General features: G+C 40.3%; 1 protein-coding gene across 2 annotated transcripts; it reads left to right on the top strand.

Moving 5' to 3' along the window:
- Positions 1–4,169: 4,169 nt before the first annotated feature.
- On the top strand, positions 4,170–14,861 carry LOC133547136 (gastrula zinc finger protein XlCGF8.2DB-like). Of its 2 annotated transcripts, none has more exons than XM_061892970.1 (2): positions 4,170–4,532; positions 11,298–14,861. In XM_061892970.1, the coding sequence occupies exons 1-2, from the start codon at positions 4,337–4,339 to the stop codon at positions 12,227–12,229; spliced, it is 1,128 nt and encodes a 375-aa protein (XP_061748954.1). In that variant the 5' UTR covers positions 4,170–4,336; the 3' UTR covers positions 12,230–14,861. The 2 variants fall into 2 exon arrangements, with proteins under 2 accessions (XP_061748954.1, XP_061748948.1); XM_061892964.1 differs by having other exon boundaries at positions 11,295–14,861.
- Positions 14,862–16,150: the final 1,289 nt, after the last annotated feature.

Raw genomic sequence — 16,150 nt, 5'->3', positions numbered from 1 at the left:
AGTTGACAGGTAGAAAACAAAGATGTAAACCGACAGTTGACAGGTAGAAATCAAAGATGCTAAACTGACAGTTGACAGGTAGAAAACAAAGATGCTAAACTGACAGTTGACAGGTAGAAAACAAAGATGCTAAACTGACAGTTGACAGGTAGAAAACAAAGATGCTAAACTGACAGTTGACAGGTAGAAAACAAAGATGCTAAACTGACGGTTGACAGGTAGAAAACAAAGATGCTAAACTGACAGTTGACAGGTAGAAAACAAAGATACTAAACTGACAGTTGACAGCTAGAAAACAAAGATGCTAAACTGACAGTTGACAGCTAGAAAACAAAGATGCTAAACTGACAGTTGACAGCTAGAAAACAAAGATGCCAAACTGACAGTTGACAGGTAGAAAACAAAGATGCTAAACTGACAGTTGACAGGTAGAAAACAAATATGATAAACTGATAGTTGACAGGTAGAAAACAAAGATGCTAAACTGACAGTTGACAGGTAGAAAACAAAGATGTAAACTGACAGTCGACAGTTAGAAAACAAAGATGCTAAACTGACAGTTGACATGTAGAAAACAAAGATGTAAACTGACAGTCGACAGGTAGAAAACAAAGATGCTAAACTGACAGTTGACAGGTAGAAAACAAAGATGCGAAAATGGACAGTTGACAGGTAGAAAACAAAGATGTTAAACTGACAGTTGACAGGTAGAAAACAAAGATGCTAAACTGAGAGTTGACAGGTAAAAAACAAGGATGCTAAACTGACAGTTGACAGGTAGCAAACAAATATGCTAAACTGACAGTTGACAGGTAGCAAACAAATATGCTAAACTGACAGTTGACAGGTAGAAAACAAATATGCTAAACTGAGAGTTGACAGGTAAAAAACAAGGATGCTAAACTGAGAGTTGACAGGTAAAAAACAAGGATGCTAAACTGACAGTTGACAGGTAGCAAACAAATATGCTAAACTGACAGTTGACAGGTAGAAAACAAATATGCAAAATGGACATTTGACAGGTAGAAAACAAAGATGCTAAACTGACAGTTGACAGGTAGAAAATAAAGATGCTAAATTGACAGTTTACAGGTGGAAAACAAAGATGCTAAACCTGACAGTTGACAGGTAGAAAACAAAGACGATAAACTGACAGTTGACAGGTAGAAAGCAAAGATGCTAAACTGACAGTTGACAGGTAGAAAACAAAGATGCTAAACTGACAGTTGACAGGTAGAAAACAAAGATGCTAAACTGACAGTTGACAGGTAGAAAACAAAGATGCTAAACTGACAGTTGACAGGTAGAAAACAAAGATGCTAAACTGACAGTTGACAGGTAGAAAACAAAGATGCTAAACTGACAGTTGATGGGTAGAAAACAAAGATGCTAAACTGACAGTTGACATGTAGAAAACAAAGATGTAAACTGACAGTTGACAGGTAGAAAACAAAGATGCTAAACTGACAGTTGACAGGTAGAAAACAAAGATGCGAAAATGGACAGTTGACAGGTAGAAAACAAAGATGTTAAACTGACAGTTGACAGGTAGAAAACAAAGATGCTAACTGAGAGTTGACAGGTAAAAAACAAGGATGCTAAACTGACAGTTGACAGGTAGCAAACAAATATGCTAAACTGACAGTTGACAGGTAGAAAACAAATATGCAAAATGGACATTTGACAGGTAGAAAACAAAGATGCTAAACTGACAGTTGACAGGTAGAAAATAAAGATGCTAAACTGACAGTTGACAGGTGGAAAATAAAGATGCTAAATTGACAGTTTACAGGTGGAAAACAAAGATGCTAAACCTGACAGTTGACAGGTAGAAAACAAAGACGATAAACTGACAGTTGACAGGTAGAAAGCAAAGATGCTAAACTGACAGTTGACAGGTAGAAAACAAAGATGCTAAACTGACAGTTGACAGGTAGAAAACAAAGATGCTAAACTGACAGTTGACAGGTAGAAAACAAAGACGATAAACTGACAGTTGACAGGTAGAAAACAAAGATGCTAAACTGACAGTTGACAGGTAGAAAACAAAGATGCTAAACTGACAGTTGACAGGTAGAAAACAAAGATGCTAAACTGACAGTTGACAGGTAAAAAACAAAGATGCTAAACTGACGGTTGACAGGTAGAAAACAAAGATGCTGAACTGACAGTTGACAGGTAGAAAACAAAGATGCTAAACTGACAGTTGACAGGTAGAAAACAAAGATGCTAAACTGACAGTTGACAGGTAGAACACAAAGATGCTAAACTGACAGTTGACAGGTAGAAAACAAAGATGCTAAACTGACAGTTGACAGGTAAAAAACAAAGATGCTAAACTGACGGTTGACAGGTAGAAAACAAATATGCTGAACTGACAGTTGACAGGTAGAAAACAAAGATGCTAAACTGACAGTTGACAGGTAGAAAACAAAGATGCTAAACTGACAGTTGACAGGTAGAACACAAAGATACTAAACTGACAGTTGACACGTAGAAAACAAAGATGCTAAACTGACAGTTGACAGGTAGAAATCAAAGATGCTAAACTGACAGTTGACAGGTAGAAAACAAAGATGGTGTTCAGCCTTTTTCTGCTCAAATGAGCAGACTGTTAAAAACAGGAATCGGGGTATTACTTTTCACAAGTCAGATTTAACAGTAACGTACTATTGGTTGTATTTTGTGAAAAGAATATTAGCACAGAGTTGAGAAGGATAAAGATCTTCAATAGTACTGAAATGGTAGCCGCTCGCAAACAAGAGTATGACCATAATAGAATTGCTTGGCAATGAAATGAATTACATTTCAAAATATTATACACTAGGCCACCTACTCAGTGGCCTAGTGGTTAGAGTGTCCGCCCTCAGATCTACAGGCCGTGAGTTCAAATCCCGGCCGAGTCATACCAAAGACTATAAAAATGGAAGCCATTACTTCCCTGCTTAACACTCAGCATTAAGGGTTGGAATTGGGGGTTAAATCACCATAAATGATTCCCGGGCGCGGCCACTGCTGCTGCCCACTGCTCCCCTCACCTCCCAGGGGGGGATCAAGGGTGATGGGTCAAATACAGGGAATAATTTCGCCACATCTAGTATGTGTGTGACAATCATTGGTACTTTAACTTTAACTTTAACTTGAATACCAGTAATAGTTCTCTGCAAACCTATGTTGGCATCATGCCTTCCGTGTGTATATTGTATATAGTTCTCTGCAAACCTATGAAATGTTCTATTTTGTCTTCATTATGTTGTCAGAATGCAGCAGAATGCTTCATTCGTATGTGAAAATCACAAATAAATCTTCTGGGGGAGGATGACCCCCTACAGGGCTTTGCTTTACAAACTTTCAGCCCCACCTAAAACAAAATTCACCAGCCGCCCCTGATTATGATGCTTTCTCATTTTAGTCAAAGTATTAGACAATACTTTCTTAACAGTATAATTGTAAGCAGGAATAAGTCTTCAAGTAACAATATTCAAATACTAACATTGTTGGCTAAGACAGAATTTGCTTTTATTGTGAATCCAGTGAAACAGATTGGTGGTTTTAGCTGATATAAAGACTTTCAGGTGTTTTATGTTGAAGTATTTGGCAGACGCTTTCATCCAAAGTGACATACATGAAAAATACATATAAAACAATCAGTGTAAACATGATCATTTCAGGGAAGAATGTAATATAAAATATCAATACAAAGTGTCAAGACAGAATGCTGCAGCAACAGAGATACAGTCTATAAGATATATAGATATCTAATGTATTCATACATTGTTTATGTAGCATGTATATATAACCTCATCATATTGTTTCTTCAACTTAAAAATAGCTGACCTTTTTTCCCTCTTCTCTGGGATTATATTACCAGTTTTGATCTGGTCATTTATAGCATATAAGAATATTTTATTACTGTTAAGCAAACTATGAATAATAAAACACGTGTCCTTTATCATATGAGAGAAAAGGGGGTGAAAATGAGTGGTATTGAGTGAAGTAAGATGAATGAAATGTGCTGACAGTTCATTTTTCCTGCCAAATGAATTGCACTGAGTGGAGCGCATCACCACTCCAAGATGGCGGCCGTGCGTCTCGTCAGTAGCGCTGCATGCTGCCTCCCCTTCCAACACGTCTATGTGCACATCCGGTTGACACAAACAAAATGGCGTCGTTGCCAAGTCAAATGTTTTCGTGTTAGCATTTTCGCGACACTTTGCATCCAAATCACATAAATTATTCCTTTAAATGATTAACAGTGACGCTTCCTGCGCTAGTTTAGCTTCTCGTCGGCGACAAAGTGATCGGCAGGTCGCTAAAGTGTTGTGATTGTGTGAAAATGTGCAAAGTAGAAATGCTGAGAGTGTTGGTGAAGCAGCGACTAACTGCTGCTGTGGAAGAAATATTTGTAGTGTTAGAAAGAACCATAGCAGAATACGAGGAGGAACTTTCTAGAAGAAAAGAGGAGAACGAGCGACAACGTCAACTACTGGACGCTCTTTTCAACAAACATCAAGTTGTGGCTCACAGAACAGGTTTGGCATGACTTGAAACTAATCGTCTATAAGTAGATCGGAGATATAATCGATACACCTCATTTGTTTTCTTACACTTTATATTTCATTTGTGAATAATCTGAATGAGGTCGTGAATATGTTTGTGGTTTATATGTCTTTCTTCTTACATCTTTTCTGCCCCCAAAAGGTGAAAATGTGTCAATCTCGACTGTTTTTTTAAATTATTATTATCATTGTTCATACTTTAAACTTGATTATTATTTTAAGTTTTTCCTATCCTAAACTCTAACGTCTGATACGAGGCAAACCAGCCATCAAACCCCCACATATGTTATACTGTCTGAAGGGTCGTGTTTGTGCCCGTTGCGGGAATCTAAACGGGGAACATTTCGTGGTTACCATGGCAACGCTATTCACGAACAACAACAAAAATTGGCCCATTGAATTGGAACAGCGCTGTGGTCTAACACCAGACAAATCAGCCATCAAACCCCCACATATGTTATACTGTCGGAAAGGTGTACTTTCCAGCTATTTTAAATTGTGAACATTTCAGGTTACCATAGCAACGGTATACACGAAAAAAAAAAATGGGCCTATTGAATTGGAACGGTGCTTTAGTCTAACACCAGACAAATCAGCCATCAAACCCCCACATATGTTATACTGTCGGAAAGGTGTACTTTCCAGCTATTTTAAATTGTAAACATTTCAGGTTACCATAGCAACGTTATACACGAAAAACCTTCCAAAAATGGGACTATTGAATAGGAACAGCACTTTGGTCTAACACCAGACGAACCGGCCAACAAACCCCCACATATGTTATACCGTCAAAAAGGTCTTCTTTCCAGCTATGAATATATTTTAAATTGGGAACATTTCAGGTTACCATGGCGACGCTATTTACAATTAAAACTAAAATTGAGATTTTTATTTTTTATTGTTATTTTTTTGCAAAAATGCGCCAGCTTACTTTGTCTAATACGAGACAAACCGGCCAGCGAACCCCCACATGTGTTATACTGTCGGAAAGGTCTCGTTAGCGCCGATGGGCGTATTCTAAATTAGGAACATTTTGTGTCACCATGGCAACGCTATTAACGAAAAAACAAAAACACCTTTTGGCTAATACAAGACGAATCGTCCAACAAACCCCCACATATGTTATATCCTTAAAAATGTCTACTTTCCAGTTATGAATATATTTTGAATTAGGACAATTTCAGGTTACCATGGGGACGCTATATACGATTTAAAACAAATTTGCGCAGATTTTTTTTTTTTAGCAAAAATGCGCCAGCTTACTTTGTCTAATACGAGACGAACCGGCCAACGAACCCCCACATGTGTTATATTGTCGGGAAGTTCTCGTTAGCGCCGATGGGCGTATTCTAAATTAGGAACATTTTGTGTCACCATGGCAACGCTGTTAACGAAGAAACAAAAACACCTTTTGGCTAATACAAGACGAACCGGCCAACAAACCCCCACATATGTTATATCCTTGGAAAGGTCTACTTTCCAGCTATGAATATATTTTGAATTGGGAACATTTCAGGTTACCATGGCGACGCTATATACGATCAAAACCAAATTTGCACCAATTTTTTTTTAGCAAAAATGCACCATCTTACTCTGTCTAATACGAGACAAAGCGGCCAACGAACCCCCACATGTGTTATTGTCGGAAAGGTCTCGTTGGCGCCGATGGGCGTATTCTAAATTAGGAACATTTTGTGTCACCATGGCAACGCTATTAACGAACAAACAAAAACACCTTTTGGCTAATACAAGACGGACCGGCCAACAAACCCCTTGTCGGAAAGGTCTATTGAATAGGAACAGCACTTTGGTCTAACACCAGACGAGTGGCCAACGAACCCCCACATATATTATACCGTCAAAAAGGTCTACTTTCCAGCTATAAATATATTTTAAATTGGGAACATTTCAGGTTACCATGGCGACGCTATTTACAATTAAAACTAAATTTGGCAGATTTTTTTTTTTTTTTTGCAAAAATGCGCCAGTTTACTTCGTCTAATACGAGACGAACCGGCCAACGAACCCCCACATGTGTTATACCGTCAAAAAGGTCTACTTTCCAGCTATGAATATACTTTAAATTGGGAACATTTCAGGTTACCATGGCGACGCTATTTACAATTAAAACTAAATTTGCGATTCAAAAAAATGTTTTTTTTTGCAAAAATTCGCCATCTTACTTTGTCTAATATGAGACCAACCGGCCAACGAACCCCCACATGTGTTATATTGTCGGAAAGGTCTCGTTGGCGCCGATGGGCGTATTTTAAATTGGGAACACTTCCTGTTAACATGGCAACGCTATTAACGAAAAAACAAAAACACTTTTTGGCTAATACAAGACGGACCGGCCAACAAACCCCCACATGTTATATTGTCGGAAAGGTCTATTGAATAGGAACAGCACTTTGGTATAACACCAGACGAATTGGCCAACGAACCCCCACATATGTTATACCGTCAAAAAGGTCTACTTTCCAACTATAAATGTATTTTAAATTGGGAACTTTTCGGGTTACCATGGCGACGCTATTTACAATTACAACAAAATTTGGCGGATTTTTTTTTTTTTGCAAAAATGCGCCAGCTTACTTCGTCTAATACGAGACGAACCGGCCAACGAAGCCCCGCATTTGTCATACCTTTAAAGAGGTCTTGTTGGTGCCGATGGGCGTATTCTAAATTGGGAAGATTTCGTGTTACCATGGCAACGCTATTAACGAAAAAACAAAAACACCTTTTGGCTAATACAAGACGAACCAGCCAACAAACCCCCACATGTGTTATACCGTCAAAAAGGTCTACTTTCCAGCTATAAATATACTTTAAATTGGGAACATTTCAGGTTACCATGGCGACGCTATTTACAATTAAAACTAAATTTGCGATTTAAAAAAATGTTGTTTTTTTTTGCAAAAATGCGCCATCTTACTTTGTCTAATATGAGACCAACCGGCCAACGAACCCCCACATGTGTTATATTGTCGGAAAGGTCTCGTTGGCGCCGATGGGCGTATTTTAAATTGGGAACACTTCCTGTTAACATGGCAACGCTATTAACGAAAAAACAAAAACACTTTTTGGCTAATACAAGACGGACCGGCCAACAAACCCCCGCATGTTATATTGTCGGAAAGGTCTATTGAATAGGAACAGCACTTTGGTCTAACACCAGACGAATTGGCCAACGAACCCCCACATATGTTATACCGTCAAAAAGGTCTACTTTCCAACTATAAATGCATTTTAAATTGGGAACTTTTCGGGTTACCATGGCGACGCTATTTACAATTACAACAAAATTTGGCGGATTTTTTTTTTTTTGCAAAAATGCGCCAGCTTACTTCGTCTAATACGAGACGAACCGGCCAACGAAGCCCCACATTTGTCATACCTTTAAAGAGGTCTTGTTGGTGCCGATGGGCGTATTCTAAATTGGGAAGATTTCGTGTTACCATGGCAACGCTATTAACGAAAAAACAAAAACACCTTTTGGCTAATACAAGACGAACCGGCCAACAAACCCCCACATGTGTTATACCGTCAAAAAGGTCTACTTTCCAGCTATAAATATACTTTAAATTGGGAACATTTCAGGTTACCATGGCGACGCTATTTACAATTAAAACTAAATTTGCGATTTAAAAAAATGCGCCATCTTACTTTGTCTAATATGAGACCAACCGGCCAATGAACCCCCACATGTGTTATATTGTCGGAAAGGTCTCGTTGGCGCCGATGGGTGTATTTTAAATTGGGAACACTTCCTGTTAACATGGCAACGCTATTAACGAAAAAACAAAAACACTTTTTGGCTAATACAAGACGGACCGGCCAACAAACCCCCGCATGTTATATTGTCGGAAAGGTCTATTGAATAGGAACAGCACTTTGGTCTAACACCAGACGAATTGGCCAACGAACCCCCACATATGTTATACCGTCAAAAAGGTCTACTTTCCAACTATAAATGTATTTTAAATTGGGAACATTTCAGGTTACCATGGCGACGCTATTTACAATTACAACAAAATTTGGCGGATTTTTTTTTTTTTGCAAAAATGCGCCAGCTTACTTCGTCTAATACGAGACGAACCGGCCAACGAACCCCCACATTTGTCATACCTTTAAAGAGGTCTTGTTGGTGCCGATGGGCGTATTCTAAATTGGGAAGATTTTGTGTTACCATGGCAACGCTATTAACGAAAAAACAAAAACACCTTTTGGCTAATACAAGACGAACCGGCCAACAAACCCCCACATGTGTTATATCCTTGGAAAGGTGTCGTTTGCGCCGATGGGCGTATTTTAAATTGGGAACATTTCAAGTTACCCTGGAGACACTATTGAAGAATAAGGAAAAAAGTGGGACAATTGAATGGGAACGTACCCCTATAATGGGGATTATTTCAAGATAAATCTGCGAGATTATCTCCTCTTGGAGCTCAGCCATTCGTTCACGTCGCTCAGTTCTTAACGTCTCATTTTGTTCACACACTTGTCTACTTTGACCCTGGCTCAAAAGTTTTGCCGTCCAATGTTTGCTTTTGGCTGGATGGCCATCGGAGTGAGGCGAGCGCCATCAGCCCGGCATTCCCCCAAAAAAGCGGATGGCGCACGCTCTAGTTTTCTAAAGCCCAGGAGTACAGAATATTTGTTGGTGAGAAACCTGTGCTCAAGGCCAAATCTTTAATGTCACTGTCATGTGTTTGGGTGAACACATGACATGACATATTCTAAAATATCTTTTCTGACAAGTGACGCCAAAAAACACATATTGGACTAATTTACCATAATGACACAGACAACATTTTTTACTAACTTATTTTCCGGACTATAGAGCCGCACCCACTAAATTTTCGAAAAACAAATGTCCTTCCATTTTGTACCGCTACCGCTTGTCCCTTTCGGTGTCGCGAGGGTTGCTGGAGCCTATCTCAGCTACATTCGGGTGGAAGGCGGTGTACACCCTGGACAAGTCGCCACTTTATCGCAGGGCCAACATAGATAGACAGACAACATTCACACACTAGGGACCATTTAGTGTTACCAGTCAACCTATCCCCAGGTGCATGTCTTTGGAGGTGGGAGGGGCCTATCCCCAGGTGCATGTCTTTGGAGGTGGGAGGGGCCTATCCCCAGGTGCATGTCTTTGGAGGTGGGAGGGGTCTATCCCCAGGTGCATGTCTTTGGAGGTGGGAGGGGCCTATCCCCAGGTGCATGTCTTTGGAGGTGGGAGGGGCCTATCCCCAGGTGCATGTCTTTGGAGGTGGGAGGGGCCTATCCCCAGGTGCATGTCTTTGGAGGTGGGAGGGGTCTATCCCCAGGTGCATGTCTTTGGAGGTGGGAGGGGCCTATCCCCAGGTGCATGTCTTTGGAGGTGGGAGGGGCCTATCCCCAGGTGCATGTCTTTGGAGGTGGGAGGGGCCTATCCCCAGGTGCATGTCTTTGAAGGTGGTAGGGGCCTATCCCCAGGTGCATGTCTTTGGAGGTGGGAGGAAGCCGGAGTGCCCGGAGGGAACCCACTCGGTCACCGGGAGAACATGCAAACTCCACACAGAAAGATCCCGAGCGCGGGATCGAACCCAGGACCTTGGTATTGTTCCGTATATTAGCCTCACCAGACTATTAGCCACAGATATATGTTTTGAAATGAGTTATTTACACAGAAATGTTTAGTAAATGTTTATTTACATAGCTTAACTCTTTCCAAACAGTGTTTGTAAAACGGCGGATGAAACAAAACAGAAGTCATGGTCATTAACCCACTAGCTCTCCAATCAGCTAAACAGACTCAATAACTCTACGGTGACATTTTGGTGAATTTACTGAGGAATTTCTGAAAATAAAACAATAGAAAAAGATTGTAAGGTAATAATATTAACTCGTATACACGTGTTAGCATATTAGCTAATGGTTACATTACGATAGCAGGTACAAATATGCATGAAAACACTCCTACAGACGTCACACATGGGACGCTTTAGTAAGTAAGAATTGGTTTAGTTATATTGTAAAACTTACAAACCTTCCTTGGAGTGATGAATGAAGAATCCATACGAGTAGGAACGCCATGGACTACTTAGAACGGGGGAAGGCATGGCACGGTTGGGGGGAGAGTGGCCGTGCCAGCAACCTGAGGGTTCCTGGCTCGATCACCGGCTCCTACTACCTGAGTCACGTCCGTTGTGTCCTTGAGCAAGACACTTCAACCTTGCTTCTGATGGGTGGTGGTTAGCGCCTTGCATGGCCATCAGTGTGTGAATGTGTGTGTGAATGGATGAATGTGGAAATAGTGTCAAAAAGCTTTGAGTGCCTTGAAGGTAGAAAAGCGCTATACAAGTATAACCCATTCACCCATTTTAGAAGCCGGAAGGGCATTTGTTCTTCCAGTTAAAAACTCTTAAGAGAAGAGCACCTGCAGTGAGCAAACCTGTCCAAAAGATGGCAGTATGGCACAAATAATATCACATCTTTTTAGCGTATTTGCTTGTTTAAAAAAAAAAATTCCATTACGGCCATCAAAAACAAAAACAAAAAATCAATTAATTAGCCGCACCGTTTTATAAGCCGCAGGGTTCAAAGCGTAGGAAAAAAGTATCACCTTAGAGTCCAGTATTTACGTTAATTGTCCGTAAATCATTGATCGTTTGTCTAATGTTTATACAACTTTGTAAATGTCTGTATTGCATTTAGGCCTTAATTAATAACAAGCTTTGTTTTTCTTCCCAGCAGTACAAACAATGGAGGACACTGGCAGGGGTGGACCAGCAGAAAGTTCCGGAGAAGAACTTCTTCCCCATGAGCAGCAGGGCTGGAGCTTCTGGGAGGAGCAGAAGGAGCCGCATCCCCCCTACGTTAAAGAGGAAGAGGAGAAGGCCGGCCCCAGTCAGGAGAGAGAGCGTCTTGAAGGTCTGGAGGAGGCCAAGTTGCCATTGAGTGGTGTCATGGTGAAGAGTGAAGATGATGAGGATGAACTTCACTCATGGCGGCTTCATCACAGACGCTCTCCGTCGGACGACGACTTGAGCGACAGCGATGACAAGGACTGCAAAGTGGACGCCGACCACACACACTTGAAATGCTCGCAGTGTGACAAAACTTTCAGCGACAACTCAACTCTGAAACGACACATGAGATGCCACACGGGAGAGAAACCCTTCGCCTGCTCGTCTTGCGAGAAACGCTTCTCTCAGAAGGCATCGTTGGTGATACACACGAGAACGCACACGGGCGAGAGACCTTACACCTGCTCCGTGTGCAACAAAAGCTTCCGCGATAATTCGGCGTTAGTGACGCACATGAGAACACACACCGGAGAGAAACCGTTCACCTGTCCATTTTGTGAGAAAAGGTTCGCTCACAAGGGACATTTAATATCGCACACCAGGACACACACCGGGGAGAAACCTTTCACATGCTCCGTGTGCAACACCAGCTTCAGGGTGCACTCGGTCATGATGATACACATGCGGACTCACACGGGGGAGAAACCTTTCGCCTGCTCAGTGTGCGGGAAAAGATTCACTCAAAAGGGAAGCTTGAGTATACACACCAGAACACATACGGGAGAGAAACCGTTTCCCTGCTCGGTGTGCAACAAACCTTTCCGGGTTCGCTCGGCACTGGCTACACACATGAAAACACACAACGCACAACAACCTTGATGACACTCATTGTGACCATGTGACATCATTGTGACCATGTGACATCATTGTGACATCATTGTGACATCATTGTGACCATGTGACATCATTGTGACCATGTGACATCATTGTGACCATGTGACATCGGTGCCTGTGTGTGTAACATGGTGTCGCTGACACAAATATCTTGATATTTCAAGAAAGTAACATTATTTTATATAACAGCAGAAAAGTAAACTATTTCAACTTGAACGGAGATGTAGTGATCAGTCAGAGAGGAGGACGAAGTGCTACTGTCCTTATTTCAGTGTTAGTGTCCTTATTTCAGTGCTACTGTCCATTTTTCAGTGCTACTGTCCTTATTTCACTTACAGGCTGCTCAAAAAGATTAATTTTCTAATTTAAATACTTTTCACATTTTCTTGTATTCAAACAATATTTTCCGTATGTATGATGCAATTTTTTACCATCCATAGATTGGTCACAGCTAGTCTTGGACCTAGATTAGTCAGATCTAGTCTTCGACTTAAATTGGTCACATCTACAAACCCTGTTTCCATATGAGTTGGGAAATGGTGTTACATGTAAATATAAACAGAATACAATGATTTGCAAATCCTTTTCAAGCCATATTCAGTTGAATATGCTACAAAGACAACATATTTGATGTTCAAACTCAAACTTTATTTTCTTATTTGCAAATAATGATTAACTTAGAATTTCATGGCTGCAATACATGCCAAAGTAGTTGGGAAAGGGCATGTTCATCACTGTGTTACATCACCTTTTCTTTTAACAACACTCAATAAACGTTTGGGAACTGAGGACACTAATTGTTGAAGCTCTGAAAGTGGAATTCTTTCCCATTCTTGTTTTATGTAGAGCTTCAGTCCTTCAACAGTCCGGGGTCTCCGCTGTCCTATTTTACGCTTCATAATGCGCCACACATTTTCCATTGGAGACAGGTCTGGACTGCAGGCGGGCCAGGAAAGTACCCGCACTTTTTTTTTCACGAAGCCACGCTGTTAAAATGTGTGCTGAATGTGGCTTGGCATTGTCTTGCTGAAATAAGCAGGGGCGTCCATGAAAAAGACGGCGCTTAGATGGTAGCATGAGTAGTTCCAAAACCTGTATGTTTCTTTCAGCATTAATAGTGCCTTCACAGATGTGTAAGTTACCCATGCCTTGGGCACTAATGCACCCCCATACCATCACACATGCTGGCTTTTACACTTTGCGTGGATAACAGTCTGGATGGTTCGCTTCGCCTTTGGTCCAAATGACACTATGTGGAATGTTTCCAAAAACAATTTGAAATGTGGACTCGTCAGACCACAGAACACTTTTCCACTTTGCATCAGTCCATCTTAGATGATCTCAGGCTCAGAGAAGCCGGCCTCGTTTCTGGATGTTGTTGATAAATAGCTTTGGCTTTGCATAGTAGAGCTTTAACTTGCACTTACAGATGTAGTGACCAACTGTATTTAGTGACAGTGGTTTTCTGAAGTGTTCCTGATTCCATGTGGTGATATCCTTTCGGGATTCACGTCGGTTTTTGATCCAGTGCTGTCTGAGGGATGGAAGGTCACGGTCATTAAATGTTGGTTTCCGGCCATGCCGCTTACGTGGAGTGATTTCTCCAGATTCTCTGAACCTTTTGATGATATTATGGAGCGTAGATGTTGAAATCCCTAAATTTCTTGCAATTGCACTTTGAGAAAGGTTGTTCTTAAACTGTTTGACTATTTGCTCACACAGTTGTGGACAAAGGGGTGTACCTCGCCCCATCCTTTCTTGTGAAAGACTGAGCATTTTTTGGGAAGCTGCTTTTATAGCCAATCATGGCACCCACCTGTTCCCAATTAGCCTGCACACCTGTGGGATGTTCCAAATAAGTGTTTGATGAGCATTCCTCAACTTTATCAGTATTTTTTGCCACCTTTCCCAACTTATTGGTCACCTGTTGCAGGCATCAAATTGTAAAGTTAATGATTATTTGCACAAAAAAAAAATAATGTTTATGAGTTTGAACATCAAATATGTTGTCTTTGTAGCATATTCAACTGAATATGGCTTGAAAAGGATTTGCAAATCAGTGTATTCTGTTTATATTTACATCTAACACCATTTCCCAACTCATATGGAAACGGGGTTTGTAGTCTTGGACCTAGATTGGTCACATCTAGTCTTGGACTTGGATTGTTCAGATCTAGTTTTAGACGTGGGCAACATACTCATTTCTCTTCGAGCTGTCTTGGATGAAATTAAATTCTTTTTTTCCAATCATTTTGGAACTTCCAAGCGTATTTCTTCTTCTTCCTCGTCGTCGCCATGTCTCCTCCGTGCTTCTGCTTCGTCTCCTTCTTGTTGTGTGTGCACATGTGCACTGAGCTCCAAAAGCCGTAGATGTTATTGTAGCATCCAGGATGAGTAAGTGCTGCAAGGGGTTCTGGGTATTTTATTCGGTTGTGTTTATGTTGTGTTACTGTGGAGATGTTCTCCCGAAATGTGTGTGTCATTCTTGTTTGGTGTGGGTTGACAGTGTGGCGCATATTTGTAACAGTGTTAAATTTGTTTATACGCCCACCCTCAGTGTGACCTGTATGGCTGTTGACCAAGTATGCCTTGCATTCACTTGTGCGTTATCATTAAACCAGTTTAAAGTTCATACAACCTGTCAGCATTTCTTGACATTTTCGAGTAAAGACCATTGTTAAACGCGTCCGGGAGTCTCCCGGGAAAATGGGGAGGTCTGACTAGTATGCTTTAAACCGAAAAATCAGTTTGCATGGTGACTTAAGGCCAAATAAGATATTTTTTAACAAAATGAAAGATTGATCTTTAAGATCCAAGTCCTCTTAGATATTTACTTTTTTCAAGGCAGTCAGTTTGTGTGTTTTCTTTGAAGTGGAGTGCATTAGTTGGATGTTACCTGGGTCATCAAATGTTGCCAGGCTACATTTCCACCTGGCACCAAGATGGACCTCCTGCATTAGATACTTCTCTCTCTCTCTCTCTCTCTCTCTCTCTCTCTCTCTCTCTCTCTCTCTCTCTCTCTCTCTCTCTCTCTCTCTATCTCTCTCTCTCTTCCTCACATGCTTTCCTCTCTTCTGGTTTGGTTTCTGGTCACCAGCAGCAAAGTATCCACCAGCACTTTGTCGGCCAACAACACCCGATGCAGTTTTTATTGTGACCGATAGGCGTGGTTCGGGTGCTGGAGTAGGCGTGCCAGAAACTTGAGGGTTCCTCGTTTGATCCCCACCCGCCACCATTCTAGTCGCATCTGTTGTGTCCTTGAGTAAGACACATTGTCGTGGTCAGGACCTTGCTTGGTAGTGGGCGCCATCAGCGTATCTATGTGGGAATGTTCGAATAGTGTCAATGTGCTTTGAGTACCTTGAATATAGAATATATATATATATATATATATATATATATATATATATATATATATATGTGTGTGTGTGTGTGTATATGTGTATATATATATATGTATGTATGTATATATGTAAATATGTGTATATATGCATATGTGTATATATATATGTGTGTATGTGTATGTTGAATATATGTATACTTATATACTTATATATATACATACATACATATGCATATGATTGCATATGTATGTGTATATATATATATATATATATATATATATATATACTATATACACATACATACATACAAATGCATATCTTTGCATGTGTATATACAAATATAAATGCATATGAATGTATATATGTATATATACATATATGTGTGTAGGTGTGTGTATATATATATATATTTATATATATATGTATTTATATATGTGTATATATATATATATGAGTGATTTATACATATATGTGTTTGTGTTTGTGTAAACATATATATATCTGTACATGTATATGTGTATGTATATATATATATATATATATATATATATATATATATATA

Source organism: Nerophis ophidion, linkage group LG02 (genome assembly GCF_033978795.1).
Source record: "Nerophis ophidion isolate RoL-2023_Sa linkage group LG02, RoL_Noph_v1.0, whole genome shotgun sequence".
Classification (NCBI taxonomy): Eukaryota; Metazoa; Chordata; class Actinopteri; order Syngnathiformes; family Syngnathidae; genus Nerophis; species Nerophis ophidion.
Note: the sequence above shows the minus strand (reverse complement) of the source record. Positions and strands in the feature narration are given on the sequence as shown.